At 43.5% G+C, this 17,444-nt stretch overlaps 1 protein-coding gene across 1 annotated transcript in view; it reads left to right on the top strand.

Annotated features, from left to right (window-relative positions):
- The window catches only part of LOC133356607 (neuronal cell adhesion molecule-like), a 116,003-nt gene that overhangs the window by 52,468 nt on the left and 46,091 nt on the right, over positions 1-17,444 (top strand). Inside the window, 7 exon segments of the mRNA XM_061574232.1 lie at positions 566-795; positions 2,951-2,968; positions 4,516-4,621; positions 6,023-6,222; positions 12,634-12,756; positions 13,741-13,911; positions 16,363-16,419. Coding sequence (XP_061430216.1) covers positions 699-795; positions 2,951-2,968; positions 4,516-4,621; positions 6,023-6,222; positions 12,634-12,756; positions 13,741-13,911; positions 16,363-16,419 — 772 coding nt within the window. The 5' untranslated portion in view covers positions 566-698.

Genomic DNA, 17,444 nt, shown 5'->3' with positions numbered 1-17,444 from the left:
GATTTGTATCATTTGTGTGCACGGCAAAGTGAGTTAAATAGTAACTCTGTCCTGCAATGTGATCGTCGGTAAAATGATTTATTTCCCTGGAAGTCGTTTCCGTTAATGTTGTTTGTAAATCCTTGTATTTGTCAAGGAAACAATTTTCACGAGGGTCAATCGGGCTGCAGGTTTTTATTTTATTCATTGCTGCTGTTGCACGCTTCAAAGGTGAACATTTGCCGCATTTACGCAATTTGTAATAAATTCATGAGCCCCAGTGCCAAGCTCATTTTGAATAAGTAAACAGCTATGAGGGTTGTTGCAGCCCAACAGCTCGCATGGACAATACAAGGCAAGACACAGATGTACTTAGTGATGCTTTATACAGCGCTGTAAATAAGTAGGCATAAAAGAAAAAAAAACCATCCATTTCCTCTGTTGCAGTTATTTATTTCCTTGCTTATTTTTATTATTATTATCCATTAGGGATTTATACTCCGAATTGCGTGTCCTTCATCTCCATCCATTATTATCTTTTTATTTTTCTGCTCGTCTTCTTCCCCTTCCCCTCCCCACCAGACAGCGATTGCTGAGAACCCAGCGAGATTGAGCGAGGATACGTCCCGATCTCCCTCCCCGCCTCGCCCGGGCCCATCGCCCCGTCACACTCCCTCTGCCGTCTTACGTGTCCGCAGCTTTGCTGACGACCGGGAGAAATGTTGCCGCGGAAACCTCCGTGCGCCCTTCTGAGGGCCCTGGCGATACTGTGCGTCGGCGTCGTGACGTCCCTGTCGCAGGACATCCCCCTACAGAGTAAGAACGCGCGCACGCCAGCCACTTGCTCTCCCGCGGGGCAGCGATCGGCCACCAAAATAACAAGAGGCATTTTTTTTTCTCGAATTCGGTAAAACAACAGCAACAAAACCCCCAAATATTTCAAGAGCCTCAATGCAATGCGGTGGATACGAGGCGTTGGCCCTCGATAGTTATTGAGGCCCTCAATAATTATTGAGGCCCTCAATAATTTTTGAGGGCCTCAAAAATTATTTTTGAGGGCCTCAAAAATTATTTTTGAGGGCCTCAAAAATTATTTTTGAGGGCCTCAAAAATTATAAAAATAATTTTTGAGGCCCTCAAAAAAAAAAAAATTATTGAGGCCCTCAATAATTTTTGAGGGCCTCAAAAATTATTGAGGGCCTCAATAATTATTGAGGCCCTCAATATTTTTTGAGGGCCTCAAAATTATTGACAGGTTGGCCCTCGATAATTATTGAGGCCCTCAATATTTTTTGAGGCCCTCAATAATTATTGAGATGTTGGCCCTCGATAATTATTGACACGTTGGCCCTCAATAATTATTGAGGCCCTCAATATTTTTTGAGAGCCTCAAAAATTATTGAGACTTTGGCCCTCAAAAATTATTGAGGCCCTCAATATTTGTTGAGGGCCAACGCCTCGTATCCACCGCATTATAATTAGCAAACGCCACGGAGCAGCCCCTTAAAGGTGCCGCACGGGGCTGCAGAGCCGCAGATTGCTGATCCTCTGCCGTAAGGGGACGCGGCACGCCCAAAGTCGGCCCTACGGAACTGTCACCAACCCAGGAAGCATTATGTGGTTCCAAGCCTGCAGGTGGCCCAGTGGCTCAATGGTCGAAATGTTCAGCTGGCGCCACGTCCACGGGCCAGAGCAGATATTTGCTCCCGCACTAGAAGTGGTAAATGTTTACTGATGCCAGTTTCTGTATATGGCAAGTAACATCGGATGATGTGATAATGTCTTCGATAAGAAACGTTTACTCCACAATTCACTTTTATTCGCGATTTGAAGCTCTTGGAACAACTCAAGCTTTGCTATATCAGGTGGTATCAGCAAGTAAATTACATGAATTGGTCTCGATCTATGGACTGGCTTTAAATTCGAGTTTCAGCCACCTGTGATTAACCTGGGTTCTCAAGAGAGTTGAGTTGATTGTCCGAGACTTGTCATCGATGACCGCACACTTCAATTAAGGTAATAAACTGAATTTAGTGAAATTCTAGCTCGAAGAGTGATAGCTGGATAACTATAAAATAAGATATACGGTACTACTTTGATATGCGACGAACCTACTACTATTACTTAACAATTTTATCGTTTATTAGGTAAGGCCCACTGAGCTATATAGCTCTTTTTCACAAATGATAGCTCAATTAAGTGACTTATCATGCGGAAATGTATTGCAGCCAAATAATCTAATCGCATGTTTCTAAATGTGGAAAACTGGAGGCCCGGAGAAAAATCTACGTGATCACAGGGAGAGAGACATGCAAACTCCAAATATACAGCAGACATCAGGGTCGGGATCGGACCCACGGCCTCCTGCATACCAGGCGAGGTAGTTAACATCTCAAACTCCAAATATACAGGCGTCAGGGTCGGGATCGGACCCACGGCCTCCTGCATACCAGGCGAAGTAGTTTACATGGCTAACTCCAAACATAAGGGCATCAGGTTCAGGATCGGACCCACGGCCTCCTGCATACCAGGCGAGGTAGTTAACATCGCAAACTCCAGATATACAGGCGTCAGGGTCGGGATCGAACCCACGGCCTCCTGCATTCCAGGCGAGCGTGTGATAAAGATTGCAGAACTCACCTTGATTGTAGCTCACAAGTGGGTGCTTGGATAACTCATTCCGCGGGCAAATTCACTAACATGGGGCGATCCATGGCTCTGTGTGACATCTGAATGGATGCTGCGTCCACTGACGTTACAGCGGATACTAAAGTCGGGACAATACTGGGGAAAAAATGAACAGCGTGAGATCATCGCAACTTGGTAACGCATTTATTTCAGTGTGGCTCTTCTCTTGCAAGTGTCCTCACACGGGGGGAGGGGCAAGCAACCACTAAGTATGTGACACTTAATCAATGAACTTTAACAAGTAACGCTAACCTTTTATTGACGTATGTCTTGCATTTTGTAGCCAAATTTCTTGAAGGTGGTAAGTGCCTTGCACGTTTAATATATGCTTCATTGTTCCGCATGACTTGCATGTTGCCGCAGTGTGTACGCATGCGTTTGAATCGCCATACGTGTTTGATCATAGATAGACATTTGTGTTGTGCAGTTGTACGTCGTTGAACTTGCGGCTAGAACGATTATCAACATCTCTTCGAACGGAAATTAAATTGGTGTTGAAGTCCATATCCCATTTGCCATCCATAGACAATGTAATAGATATTTCGATTTAAATCTTTCGTGACTGCAGGGATTCATCTTCTTGGTTCTTTCGGTAAAATCACGTAGAATGGAAATAAAAAAAATATTTATGTTTTCTAATAATTCTTTTATTTTATTATGATTTATAATAATTATTTTATTTTGTTTTATAATAATTATTTTATTATTTCCATCCTACGTGACTTTACCGAAAGAACCAAGAAAATGTTATAGATTGCCAAAATGTAATCGTAGCATTTTTGTTAATTATCCATGATGTATATTTTTTTGGTTAGATCGCGTAAATATATAAATACGTCGCTAAACCCTCCACCACCCGACACAGCCAATTAGTGAGGTTTGTCACGTAAACAGAACGTGCCAATTTGTTACTAGTACAGCACTAACCGGTGTGTTGGAGAGTAAGCCCACAACATAAAAAAAAATTACTGTTTGGAAAAAGCCATACAATAATACTGATATAAAATGTTGTTCGTCTTACTTTATCCTACAAGCCATTAAAAAAAGATTTACGGATGGAGTAAATAGTTTTTTTTTACATCAAACCTTCGTAAAACTTCCTGGCACGAGTGACCTGGAGTGTATGTAGTAGGCCTTGTCATCTGCTACCCGGTCACAATTAACCTCTTCAAGTTTGAACAAAAGTGATATCGTGTACGAGTGACCTACAGACTAGTAAAAATGTGTACTCCACAAGCCAGCTCACTTTGGACCTTATCAAATTTACCCAAACGAACAAGGGCTGGATTTAACATGAGTGGCCTCAAGCCTTGGTGAAGCGTTTCCCAAACACCGCTTGGGTCACCTTTGACCTCACCGACGACGGTCGGGATTACATTATCCCAAATTGTATTCAGAAAAACCAAAAAAACCTATTCCATGTTCTCAACTGAAACATGAAGAGGCATGGGAAGAGAGTTTGGAAATGCGTAAAACAAAAACATTACCGTGACGGAAATATCCCCAATTTTTTTTTACCTAGGACAAAGGCGTTGTTTATCTGAACGTCGTAAAAAAGTCAAGCAGAACAATATAAATAATAAAAGATATTCATAACCCTAACGACTATTGATTGTGCTCGTACGGCCATTACTCCGTGTGCATTAAAAAAGCACGACTACAGCACTGCAGTTGTGGCTAAATACAGCCACCGATTTCCCAATGTCATGGCCACGTACAATGATCAATTCTGACCCAATAAACAACGTCACCACGGCTCCCATCAAGCCACAAAATCCGGTCGCTTGCTAGTCTCCAGTGAAATGTGGACAAACGCACCCCTACCCCTCCTGCTGTATGACCCCGTAGTCGAACAACCGCCCACGATCACGAAGCAGCCGCCCAAGGTCTACTTTGTCGATCCCACGGACGACATCCACATCGACTGCGAGGCCAAGGGGAACCCTGCCCCCAGGTGCGACCTGCACACACGGCCCATGGTCGCGCATGCGCACAGGAGGCGGATGGCTTGAGCGTGGCCGTCGATTCCAGCGGCAGCTGCTATAGCGGTAGTTGTTTAAAGCTGTAGCTATTACAGCAGTAGCTTTTATAGTAGTAACGATTACGCCAGTAGCTATTACAGCAGTAACTGTTACAGCAGTTAATAACCAGGCTACATTTCGATTTAAAGCTTTCGTGACTGCAGGGATTCATCTTCTTGGTTCTTTCGGTAAAGTCACGTAGAAGGGAAGTAATAAAATAATAAAAATAAAACATAATAAAATAATTCTCACGACGTTTCGGCTACAACGCAAGCAGCCGTCTTCAGGTGAAGAATGAGACACTACCAGGCTACAGTCTACGTTATTGACTGGCAGTACACTCACTGCGATTAATAACCTGGCTACAGTCTACATTATTGACTGGCAGTATACTCACTGCGATTAATAACCTGGCTACAGTCTACATTATTGACTGGCAGTACACTCACTGCGATTAAGAACCAGGCTACAGTTTACATTAGTGGTTTAAATTTTTAATTTTATTTGTATTTTTCTATCTACGTGACTTTACCGATAGAACCAAAATACAGTAGTAGCTCTACAACATTAGACCTCCTTTGCCAGTACCAAAATATAATAATAGGGTTTTCCCCCTTTTTTCTGGCAACAAAACTGAAACCTTTTTTACGAGGATTCATGTCTGCATTAGCCACAATACTTGCAGTCAAAATGCAAACAAAAAACACACTATGATAATATATGCATTCATTTTATTTTAATTTTTTACCTACATGACTTTCATCTTCTTGGTTCTTTCGGTAAAGTCACGTAGAAGGGAAATAATAAAATAATAAAAATAAAACAAAATAATTCTCACGACGTTTCGGCCACAACGCAAGCAGCCGTCCTCAAGTGAAGAACAGGTCTGTCGAAAGGATAGCGTTTGACTTTACCGAAAAAAGCCTAAGTATATGCATTGTCCTTGAAACTGATTGGTCCACACCAAGGGACGGCTTTCTTTTGAGCCTCGACCCAATTAGTGCTCGACCAGAGGACGCCAAAAAGCGTGCAGCTCAAAGACAATGCCACTATCAATGTAATGAGGGCTCGAGGTGAGCATCGTGGCATATTGTGGTTAATGCAGACATGAATCCTCGTTAAAAATGTTTCAGTTTTGTTGCCAGAAAAAAGGGGGAAAACCCTATTATTATATTTTGGTACTGGCAAAGGAGGTCTAATGATGTATTTTTTTTTTACTTTTCGTAACAGCTATTCTCGTTGTAGTATGACAGGTGAGGGCTCTGCCTCCCCTGACCGCACGTGCCATTATAAATAATCCACTCATGCATGGAATGGGCACGTGCTCTCCCCAGCTTCACCTGGACTAAGGACGGGGAGCACTTTGACCCGAGCCTCGACCCCAACATCGCGCTGACCAACAACAACTCGGGCTCGTTCAAGGTGCAAAAGTCGAACGGCGTCCTCAACAAGAAGTACGAGGGCGACTACCAGTGCATCGTCTCGAACGCCGTAGGCAAGGCGCTCTCTGAAAAGATTCGTCTCCGCCTGGCCAGTACGTCCCTCGACGATCGTCGCTCGCTGGCTCGCTGGTTGCTCGGTCGATCGGTCGGTTGTTGTAAGAGATCTCGGGACGCACGGATGTGACATTGGTTTCCATCGTGCGTTCGCGAGCGCGGGGTGATTGCCACTGTTCTCTGTGAGAGTTTCACCCCAATGAAAATGTGTCTTCATCTCATCGTAGCTGTCAACCCACATGGTTTAGCCCGTATTCTTGTACAGGGGAATTGAGCTTGCAGGTCCATACGGCGGCGTACAGCCGTTTTAATACCGGCAAGAAATGTTTTTTGTCCATTTGTTCGTGTTGAGACTGTTGGATGAACGTTGAGATTTTTTACGGCACGGGGTGATGTCTGAATTGGTCTGCAATAAGGTAGTCACTGATAAGGGGTTGACAAGTACGTGTCATTGACATGACACTGATGAGCTAAATTGGAATGTAAAGTGATTGGGGCAAAAAAAAACACTACGCAGTGTGTGTCTGAATGCTCACATGTGCGTGCGTTGGGAGCGGTAGCGTAATAGTTAGCGTGTTACGCTACGAACCCGGCGACCAGAATTCGATTCCCGCTCACTACCAAAACCAGTGACGATTTATCTGAGCTGGTCGTGGGCCTCACCTAAGTCGACTCAGTGTCAAATGAGGACCTGGTGCCGTGTGTAAACATCACCACTTGGGAGACAAAGGCGGTCGCGCGTGGTGCTGGCCATTCACCCCCTCGTGTGCCGTGCCAGCCTTCATAGGTGCTCGCTAACAGCACTTGCCCCAGCAGTCTATTAAGGCTATACGGGGGGTCTTTGTCTTTGTGCATGTGACACAATCTGAGCAACCCAAGTTCGATTCTTAGGCATGTATAACAACATCATTGGCAAGTGGTATCTGAATTTGTCCTGAGCCTCCCCTAGGTTGACTCAGCCTTAGATGTGTACCTGGCAAAGTGGGTAAACATTAGGATCTTTAATACAATGGACACAGCACTCCCTGATGTGTTGCGTAGACCTGAACAGCTGCTCCGTAACAGCAGTTGACTCTACCATACATACCTCTGTGTGGTTATATCACTCACAAAGTTAATAAGTATTTCTCGAGGCGTCCATCAATGTATCACTGTGGTCCTAATATCCAAGCTCTCCATGTGTTGTTTTTTTGTTGCCTTTCCATTGCTCTTGTTTTAATGGCTGTGTCTCGCGTTGGAATGGGGTGATGTCATTTAGATGAATTGCCTTTGATTGCAAAAGCTATTATCTTGCTTAATGAGTCTCTGCAAAAGACTGACCTTTAGTCAGAATCATGAAAGCCTAACCCGAATAGTATCTCCTTAAAACTCATTATATTATTTTAATAACATTTTAAATGTAACTCTTACTTTTGAAATACGTAAAATTCAGGTCGAAGGACAATTACATTTTAGAGAATGTTTTGCTTAGTAATCCAAACTTATTTTCTGTTGTTAATGCTATCCGTATCATTGCATTTTTATGGAGGTGCACTATTTATTGATTATCGATTTTTTTACATCACTTTTAAATATTTCTATTGGGCTGTCAAATGCAGCTGACATTTGGAAAAAATATATATTGATTATTTTGTAGATGTAGTTAATTTTGTGTTCAAGGCCACTGCAGGGATTTTTGAACATAGCAAAAGCAGTGTGGCTCTTTAATAAATCCGTCAATAAATGATGTACAGACCCACAGCAGTATCCGCAGAATTGCACTTAAAATTGATTATCAACTTGGCCAAAAATGTATTAACGGGATTCCAAAAAAGTTGCAGATAATGTCAATCGAGGGAAATAACTAAATCGTCTTAAAATATCCTTATCGTAACTTGTCAGAGAGTAAATCACGGTACTTGGCAATACCCTATTTGTATTAAGTTTATAGTAAAAGGCTAAAGGTGCAGCCCTGCAATTGCCAGCTCACGCCACTGAAGTGAACTGCAGATTTCCCCACAAGACGTCACGTGGCCTACGCTTCCACGCTGGACACAAATAGTCACACTTTACCCCACCATGTCCGACCTGCCAATCGGCTCACTAAATAAATTGGTACCGCATATTAATTGAAATCAACGGTAAAAACGTCGTCCTTTTGAGATGAACAAAAATGATATTAATCTATGAATGAAAAAAAACAAAAACCTTGCTTGAGTTACTCTTACCTTGCAAAGAGGCAATGTGATAAGACATTAATAACGATAATAATTTACAATTGTAAGACACATTTCATCCGTAGAACCCAATGCGCTGTGTATGGAAATCAGGGAATTATCAGAACCTGCAGGTTAAACGGGCAGAACTAGTGGAGCTAAAGGCCAGATTAAAAAGGTGAGTTTTCAAATAAATATCGCTCTCATCACTCGAATTGCTTATTAGCATGCAGCCCAGAACATTCTCACTTGATAAATCATTTCACGCGGATTACATTTTTTGGTTTTTTACATTTCTTTTATTGTCTTTCCGCTCGCTTTTTTTTCACTTGATTCCCGGACAGCGATTGAGGGTGTCATGCACCATGTCCTGCAAGGTAAACCTCACCCGCCTGCCAGTCCAAGCCTGTTTACCGACGCCGTGTCTGCGCTGTGACTTTTAAACGCGCGATTTTCGAAAGCGGCAAATCGTTGATTATATATACGTAAGGTATGCCTACATTCTAAAAAATTTAAACTTGTATTACGAAATGAAATGCATTGGCATGAAGTGTAATATGATCGAGTACATTCTAAATAATGACGATAGTATAATCGGCCAAAGCAGTAGCGCGGTGATTCACGCACTGCACCTATGAAGCCACTGCAACAGAGTTCGATTCCCACCCACGGCTAACGTCAACGATATCTGAACCGGTCACCGACCCGCACTGACCCAGTGAGGTTCAGTGCGGTCGAACAACCCCCATGGCCACACGGCATGGGATGCCTTCATCCAGCAGTGGAATTTTCAAAGGCTGAAAATGTCTTATTCCTTTGTTAATATAGTTTTTATTAAACGGGAAATCTATCCTCAGCTTTGGTGCTTTCGTCAATCGGTGATTTGCCCTCATTAGCACTCCCTGCCTTGTCCCGTGACCCTGTAGTAATGTGTTTCCCGATGACTCTACCCGCGCGTGTGTGTCGGAGATAGTGAGTGCCTCTGTGTGTGTGTTTATCCTATAAATAAGCCAGTGTGAAGGTAAAACAGAGGGATGCATACGTGTCAAAAGGTTTTTACCTCCATTTTTTTGGATGTGGCAGCCCTAATGGTGCTTTTTTTTAGAGAACGATGTCACAAGTGCATTTATAGGTCATGTAAAAGACAAGCCTTTTAGCGATTGTGCACGTGTCTCTCTGGCTCGGGAAGCCATTCACATTTGAATGCAACTGTATTGGAAGACTGTAGAGTTTACGTAAGCGTTGTGCCCGTTTTACCGGTGTGTGGGCAGAAATAGTGGTGCATGAACAATCACTATTTGAGCTGAATACGTTTGTATTTGGTGGGATGAGGTGGTGCATTGGTAAGCATTCTGCACTATGAACCTAGTGACCCAAGTTCGATTCCTGGCCATGTGCTAACATCATACATTTGTTTGAGATGGGTTATTTTGTATTTGGGCGGATGAGGTGGTGCATTGGTAAGCATTCTGCACTATGAACCTAGTGACCCAAGTTCGCTCCTGGCCATGTGCCAACATCATACATTTGTTTGAGATGGGTACTTTTGTATTTGGGCGGATGAGATGGTGCATTGGTAAGCATTCTGCACTATGAACCTAGTGACCCAAGTTCGATTCCTGGCCATGTGCTAACATCGTACATTTGTTTGAGATGGCTACTTTTGTATTTGGGCGGATGAGATGGTGCATTGGTAAGCTTTCTGCACTATGAATCTAATGACCTAAATTGGAATCCTGGCCCTGGCTAACATCATACAATTTTTTTAGATGGGTTCTATTGTATTTGGGCGGATGAGATGGTGCATTGGTAAGCTTTCTGCACTATGAATCTAATGACCCAAATTCGAATCCTCGCCCTGGCTAACATCATACATTTGTTTGAGATGGGTTCTATTGTATTTGGGCGGATGAGATGGTGCTTTGGTAAGCTTTCTGCACTATGAATCTAATGACCCAAATTCGAATCCTCGCCCTGGCTAACATCATACATTTGTTTGAGATGGGTTATTTTGTATTTGGGCGAATGAGATGGTGCATTGGTAAGCTTTCTGCACTATGAATCTAATGACCCAAATTCGAATCCTCGCCCTGACCAACATCATACATTTGTTTGAGATGGGTTCTATTGTATTTGGGCGGATGAGATGGTGCATTGGTAAGCTTTCCGCACTATGAATCTAATGACCCAAATTCGAATCCTGGCCCTGGCTAACATCATACATTTGTTTGAGATGGGTTATTTTGTATTTGGGCGGATGAGGTGGTGCATCGGTAAGCATTCTGCACTATGAATCTGTAGTGCCGTAGATGTGCCACGCTTACCGGCAGTGGTAGACAGGGCCCATCACAACTTCTACAAAGTGTCTCTGGAACCCATCACAAATCTAATGACCCAAATTCGAATCCTGGCCCTGGCTAATATCAGTGAAGAGTGATGTCTGAACTAATCTTGGGCACTCACCCGACAATCACTCACTTGCACTGACCAACATGGTGAAGTATATAAAAAAAATACTTTATGATTGACATGGCGTGGGGAGGCCTTCATCCAGCAGTGGAATAGGAAAGGACTGTAAATGAATAGGAATATGATTAATTTTAATGTTTTACCTACGTGACTTTACCGAAAAAAACCTAAGAATATGAATCCTGCAGTCACGAAAGCTTCAAATCTAGAATGAAGGAATATGATGCTTTTGTATTTTCAAGGGTCATGAAGCGAGTCAAGGAGGTGCTTGGAAATGTTTACATTTTCAACGCACGTGTGCATTTACCCACATTCTGCACCGCTCCGCAAAACCAGGGGTGGACTCGTCTTCCTGGGTGGAATTGATCATTGCTGACAGCGGCGTTAATATTGCACGCAGACAAAAAAAGTGCTTTGTTCGGCAGAGATCCTCAGCTTTCCCCGTTAGAAACGTGCGCCTTTACGTTTCTGTGTTGGTGATCTTAAGAAAAATGTGCGAATGTCTGCTGCATTGCAAGGGTGGCCCATGTGAGACCTCGTGTGCCCGCAACCGGTCCATCTTTACACATTAAGTCATCTGCTGCTGTGCACAACATCTCGAGAGAAATGGACACATTTAACTTCAAACGCGATTCCTGTCGGTTTAACACGCAGGCTTTCGTGACCAATATCACTCATAATACAGGTTTTTTTGGTTTTGGGTTAAATCGCGTAACAAATGAACCCGTAAAAACAAAGTTTTTCACTATAAATCCTTTATATGCGTGGCGGCTAGAGTCCTCTCGTCCTCTGGCTTGAGATGACTGCCACCTATGGGTCAGATGATTGCCTGCCACCATTAAGCCATTGGCAATTAAATATAATTTTCTTTTCCTAAAAAGTGTAAAGTTATGGAAAAAAAATTTCACGAAAATAAATTGTCACGCACAACGAGTCTGTGTGCAAAATGTCAGCTCGATTGGATCACGGGAAGTGGGTTAAAAAACGACCGAAAGATTTGCACGATCGTAAGCGCGCAAGCAAGCAAGCAAGTGAACTTAATATAAAGGATTTAAAAATATAAATGTGTCGTTAAACCCGCCACCACCCGACACAGCCAATTAGTAGGGTTTGTCACGTAAACAGAACGTGCCAATTCGTTACCAGTACAGCACACCGGTGTGTTGGAGAGCAACCTGTATTATGGACGATTCCTTTCATTCATTAATGCATTTATTTGCCCAGGAAAGCCCTCACTGAGTGAGTCTCAAGGCTGTTTTTCAGGAGGGTTCTTCTAAATTTAATGGTGTTTTCCCAATTGAGTCATAAAGAGAGTTGTTCAAAATGTGTCAGGTTGGATCGCGTGTTGCTTGCAACAGACAGGGATCTTTAACGGGTGACCCTCAGAGTGGCCTCCTGGGAGATACGGCTTGCCGAGACACGGCAGAGAGACAGACAGGAGATAGACATGAGAGAGCTGTCGACAAAGAGATACAGGTTAATGAAAGAGAGATAAACCAGACGTGGAGTTGAGAGAGCTAGATACGACGGATACAGATCAGTGGTCACATGTGCAGATGTTATGACGTCACGACGCCACGTGACATCGTAAAATCTGCACTGTGTGATGCTGTCGCGCCACGTGGTCCACTAGCGCATGCTAATTGTGTTACTTGCCCTCCTCCTCCCCACATCGCCTGGGGAAGTACAGCTGAAGAACCCAGGCACACGAGTCCCGTGTGCGTTGGTCATGCTTTTGTCAAGTGCGGGACAGTTTTTTTTTTAATGAGACATTCCTTTTTGCAGGTACTCCGAAGTGGCCTAAAGAAGTCCTGGAGCCGAAGAGGGTGGATGAGGGAAGGTCCGTGGTGCTGCCCTGCAATCCACCCTTCGGACTGCCGCCTCCCATTATCTACTGGATGACGAGCAGTAAGGCCCCGCTGTCATTCTGCGTGACGAACAGGATTCACACAGGGACTAACACTTTTCCTGTGTTGAGTAAAAAATAAAAATAAACTATTCTTTTTACAGAGGCAAGAGCCTCTCTTTTCCAGAAGAGACATGGCCACAAATGATGGCTTCAATGAAGTGGTTTATCATTTATGTGGAAATGTAAAGCAAACAAACACTCTAAGCGCACATTGATTCTAAATGTGGAGGGAAAAGCCGGAGGACCCAGAGAAAAATCTACGCGACCATGGGGAGAACACACAAACTCCAATAATACAAGCGTCAGGGTCGGGATCGAACTCACGACCTCTTGTATGCCAGGCAAGGTAGTTAACATCTCGCCACCGTGGCAGATATGTGAAAAGGTTGGCTACGTGGACATTTATATATATTCATTTATGATTCGAGAGTCCAAATACACAACACAGACATCTGAGAGGCATACACAGGTTATGATCGTGTAACAGTCCAGAGGGATATTTGGACCTTTAATAAAATTACTTATAGTTTACTGGGCACAGCTAAAGTGCACAATGTTTTGAATGTAGGGAAAAGCTTTACTTTCAAAGAAAAACTTCTGCTTTCCTGAATATTATGAAATGGGTCCGTAGAGTGAAATGAGTGACTCACGGACCTGGTGTATAACGGAGGGGACATTTAGCGGCAAGCGAATTTACGCGAGATTAAGAACACAATACTGTACGTGCAAGTGGTCGGATTTCTATAACACCGCGGGAAAATGGCGGTTGGCACTGCACAGGGTCTACCTACGCGCACATGACGGTCGGATACGTGGCGTTGTGAAAAATAGATTACACGTAAAATTCAATTAGAAAGAGGAGCTGTCCACATGCAACTGCAATGGCAATGCTTCTCTCTGACAGCTGCGCTCCGGTCATGTGTCCATGGCTCCCCATGCCTCACCCCCCTCACCGCCACGTGACCGTTTCTGTCCTGCACCAGCGCTCGACCACATCCGTCAGGACCGCAGGGTGACGCAGGGGCTCAACGGCGACCTGTACTTCGCGAACGTGATTTCGTCGGACAGCCGAGAGGACTACACGTGCTACGCCCAGTTCAAGGCGTCTCGCACCATCATCCAGAAGGAGCCCATCAAGCTCCAAGTGAACCCGCGTGAGCAGCGCGTTCGTTCTCTTGCGTTCGTTTTGTTGATATATATACACGTACATACGATCTTAATTTCTGCGTAGCGCCATTATTAAAAAATAATGCATCACGAAAACGCCGTGGAATTTTAACGCGCGCAGAATCCCCCTCCTGCAGAGGCGCGGGGAAGTGCAGACGATGCGGGAAAGTGTCCCAGAACTGACTCCAGCAATTGCCCGAGCTCTGTGATCCTACACTAGGGTTGATTTTAAAAATATACATTTTTATTGAGGCGATGTATGCGGGCCCGTTACGTCACGCTGTGACGCACGTCCTACGCACCGTCAACATAAGCCAAACCGGTTAAGAGAAAGGAGGGGGACTACGACATTGGGATGTTTGGTGAACTGCCATGGATGAGTGTCTATACATGTGGGAGGATATCTGAGTGTCCGGAGATGACTCACGCATCGAGGTGGAGGGGGGCGGGGTGGTATCACCACGTGTGTACGGGTGTAATAGCGAGCTGAGGCTTTCAGTTTATCTTCGCTCAGTATATTTTATCGAAACAGAAATGGAAAGGCGATGAGCCTGGCAATGTCTTGCTCGCACGTTGCTGGCGGAATGACCTCTCTCGAGAGAGTTTTGTTGGCCTACTCCTCCATATTGGTCAGATGCCTTGGAAGAGGTGGGGAGTTACCCCCACTCCACCCCACCCCAAGTGACCTGCTCATAGACTCATTGCAGTGATTCTAGATTTGAAGCTTTTGTGACTACAAGGATTCATATTCTTGGGTTTTTTTCGCTAAAGTCACGTAGGTAAAAAAAATAAAGTTAAAATTAGTAAAATGAAAATAAAATACAAATAAAAATCACGACGTTTCGAAGGCAACACAAACTTCCATCACAGCCCGACAGCTGTACTTGATGTATCAAGTACAGCTGTCGGGCTTTGACGGTTCCACCTGAAGACGGAAGCTTGTGTTGCCTCCGAAACGTCGTGATTTTTATTTTTTTTATTTTTATTTTATTTTCATTTTACTAATTTTAATTTTAATTTTTTTACCTACGTGACTTTACCGAAAAAAACCCCAGAATATCATTGCAGTGAACCCATTAATGCTGCTGGGTGGACAGAAGCAGGGAGGATCGAACAAACCCCTCACACTAGAATGCTCACAATCTAATGTGAGGAGTTTGCCGGCGTTGTATTGCATCGCAAATCCTGACAGCGTGTTGGTTTTCCATCAACACCATCCAAGGCCATTCCATGCGTTGGTAATGTATGGTTGTTGTTTTGGCAAACTAGTGTTTTGTGCCTAATTTATGTCTCCCATCGGGCACGGCTATGAGAGTCCCGACGAAAACAATCAATTCAGGTTTATGTCACCAGGCGGTTGATATAACTGTGCAGCAGGCAGCGCTGTTTCCCAAAACAGTGTCCCTACCTCGGTGCTTCTGTACACGGGGTCCTAGGGACCCACTCAACACCCACCTTCCTTACCGTGTCCAGAAAATGTAGTCCGTATAGATTAAATAACATGTATAAAACATTTCGATTTAAAGCTTTCGTGACTGCAATGATTCATCTTCTTGGTTCTTTCGGTAAAGTCACGTAGAATGGAAATAAAAAAATAATAAAAATAAAACATAATAAAATAATTCTCACGACGTTTCGGCCACAACGCAAGCAGCCGTCTTCAGGTGAAGAACAGGTCTGTCGATAAGACAACGCAAGCAGCCGTCTTCATGTGAAGAACAGGTCTGTCGATAAGAACAGGTCTGTCGATAACACAGAGTCTGTCTTATCGACAGACCTGTTCTTCACCTGAAGACGGCTGCTTGCGTTGACAGACTCTGTCTTATCGACAGACCTGTTCTTCACCTGAAGACGGCTGCTTGCGTTGTGGCCGAAACGTCGTGAGAATTATTTTATTATGTTTTATTTTTATTTTATTATTTCCATTCTACGTGACACTACCGAAAGAACCAAGAAGATGTATAAAACATTTTTCGCAGTATGCCTACGTCGAGTGCAATGGCTGGCACACTGGACTTGTGGTGCAGAGGTCACTGGGTCACCCGCAGCAGTTGATGCAATGGGGCAATCTTTTTATTTTTGTAACTTCGCCGTCTGTGGCTCCACGAGAGATTGTTACTTCCATTTGCAATGCGGTGAGGTTGTCGTGTGGGTACTCTCACCAATTCCTAGATGTCCGGCCAGAGTGGACAAGTAGGCCAAATACTCTCTCAAAGATCCCTATAGCAGAGGCCCTTCTGGCAGCAGTGGCATGAGATGGAACTTGCAGGGCTGCACCTCTATCCGTTACTGTATCAAGATCTTGCATGAAACTATTCTGTGGGTCAGACCAAGCAACCTTATTTTTTATTCTTAATATCTTGTTCCTTTTCGCTTGCATTTTTAAGTTTGCCATTATGTTATTTTTTACGTAGCCATTTGCATGCTTTTGTTTACAGTTGCTGTTCATAATGATTCATTGGCAACTAATGTGGATGGGAAGCAGTTAGGTGGTGGTAAGTGTCCCTCGGAACTAACCTCGTGTTGATGTGTAGCTTTAACCACAACCTCACTTTGCTTTTAATCGTTTTTTGCTAAACCGGTACATGTTGAAATTAACCTTGCACTGATTTTAGATGCTAACTTTGCCGTGGTGCGTGTTTACTCTGCTTATTTCTAGTGGCATATTAGGGATCTCCAGGCTGCCTATTAACAGAAAATATAATGTCACAAATATTTATTTTGAGGGAAAATTACCAACGTTTTACTATTGATATTCAAATTTAAGACTGTCCATTAGGGACAAAATATTGACATTATATTTGTGTAAGGGCTCCATGGAGTATCGTACAGTTTTGACATTATTATTTACTCAATCTGTCTGGCCTCTCTATCTCTCTGCTATGAAGAAGTCTCATTTCCCACTTTCTATATGTTTTTTCTGTCTTAGGACCGTGTTATTCATACGTGTCAAATGTTTAGTTTGTGTTGATGCACCACTGCCAAACCAGTATCACGAATACATTTGACGTCTTAACATGCCGATTGAGTTTTTAAAGTGATTTATTCTTTGAAACGGTTTCAAAGACTGGGGAAAATAAATGATTTTCTTTGTTTCTAAAATACCGTTAGTTCTGCCTTACTCCTTTGAAAAATTTATGGCCCTCGCCACTTTGTCAAAACCTCGGTGGGATTGAAACTTGAGCTACGACCATGCCTGCATCCATCTGGTGTTTGTGGGATTTTCCTTTCGAGAAGCCCCACTGGACCATATGTCCGCACATTTTGTCGGAGGCAAAAAACAAAAACACACGGAGAAGAATTATATTTTCTGTCCGTAGACTGGACTTGAAAGAAATCCGTAATGCCGTTGTGAAGAAGAAAAAAAGCGACGATCAAACAAATGTTTTACAACCGTTTATGATTTTTTTTGTCATTTGAATTGGGTACATTGACTAAGCACTCCACAGTCACGGAAAGCAGAGCGCCTAAATCACTGCGGAACATTGCTCCGTAAACTTTCTTGTGAATTGTAGCGCGT

The sequence above is a fragment of the Lethenteron reissneri genome, chromosome 54 (genome assembly GCF_015708825.2).
Source record: "Lethenteron reissneri isolate LAM-NWPU_2019-01 chromosome 54, ASM1570882v1, whole genome shotgun sequence".
Taxonomy (NCBI): domain Eukaryota; kingdom Metazoa; phylum Chordata; class Hyperoartia; order Petromyzontiformes; family Petromyzontidae; genus Lethenteron; species Lethenteron reissneri.
Note: the sequence above shows the minus strand (reverse complement) of the source record. Positions and strands in the feature narration are given on the sequence as shown.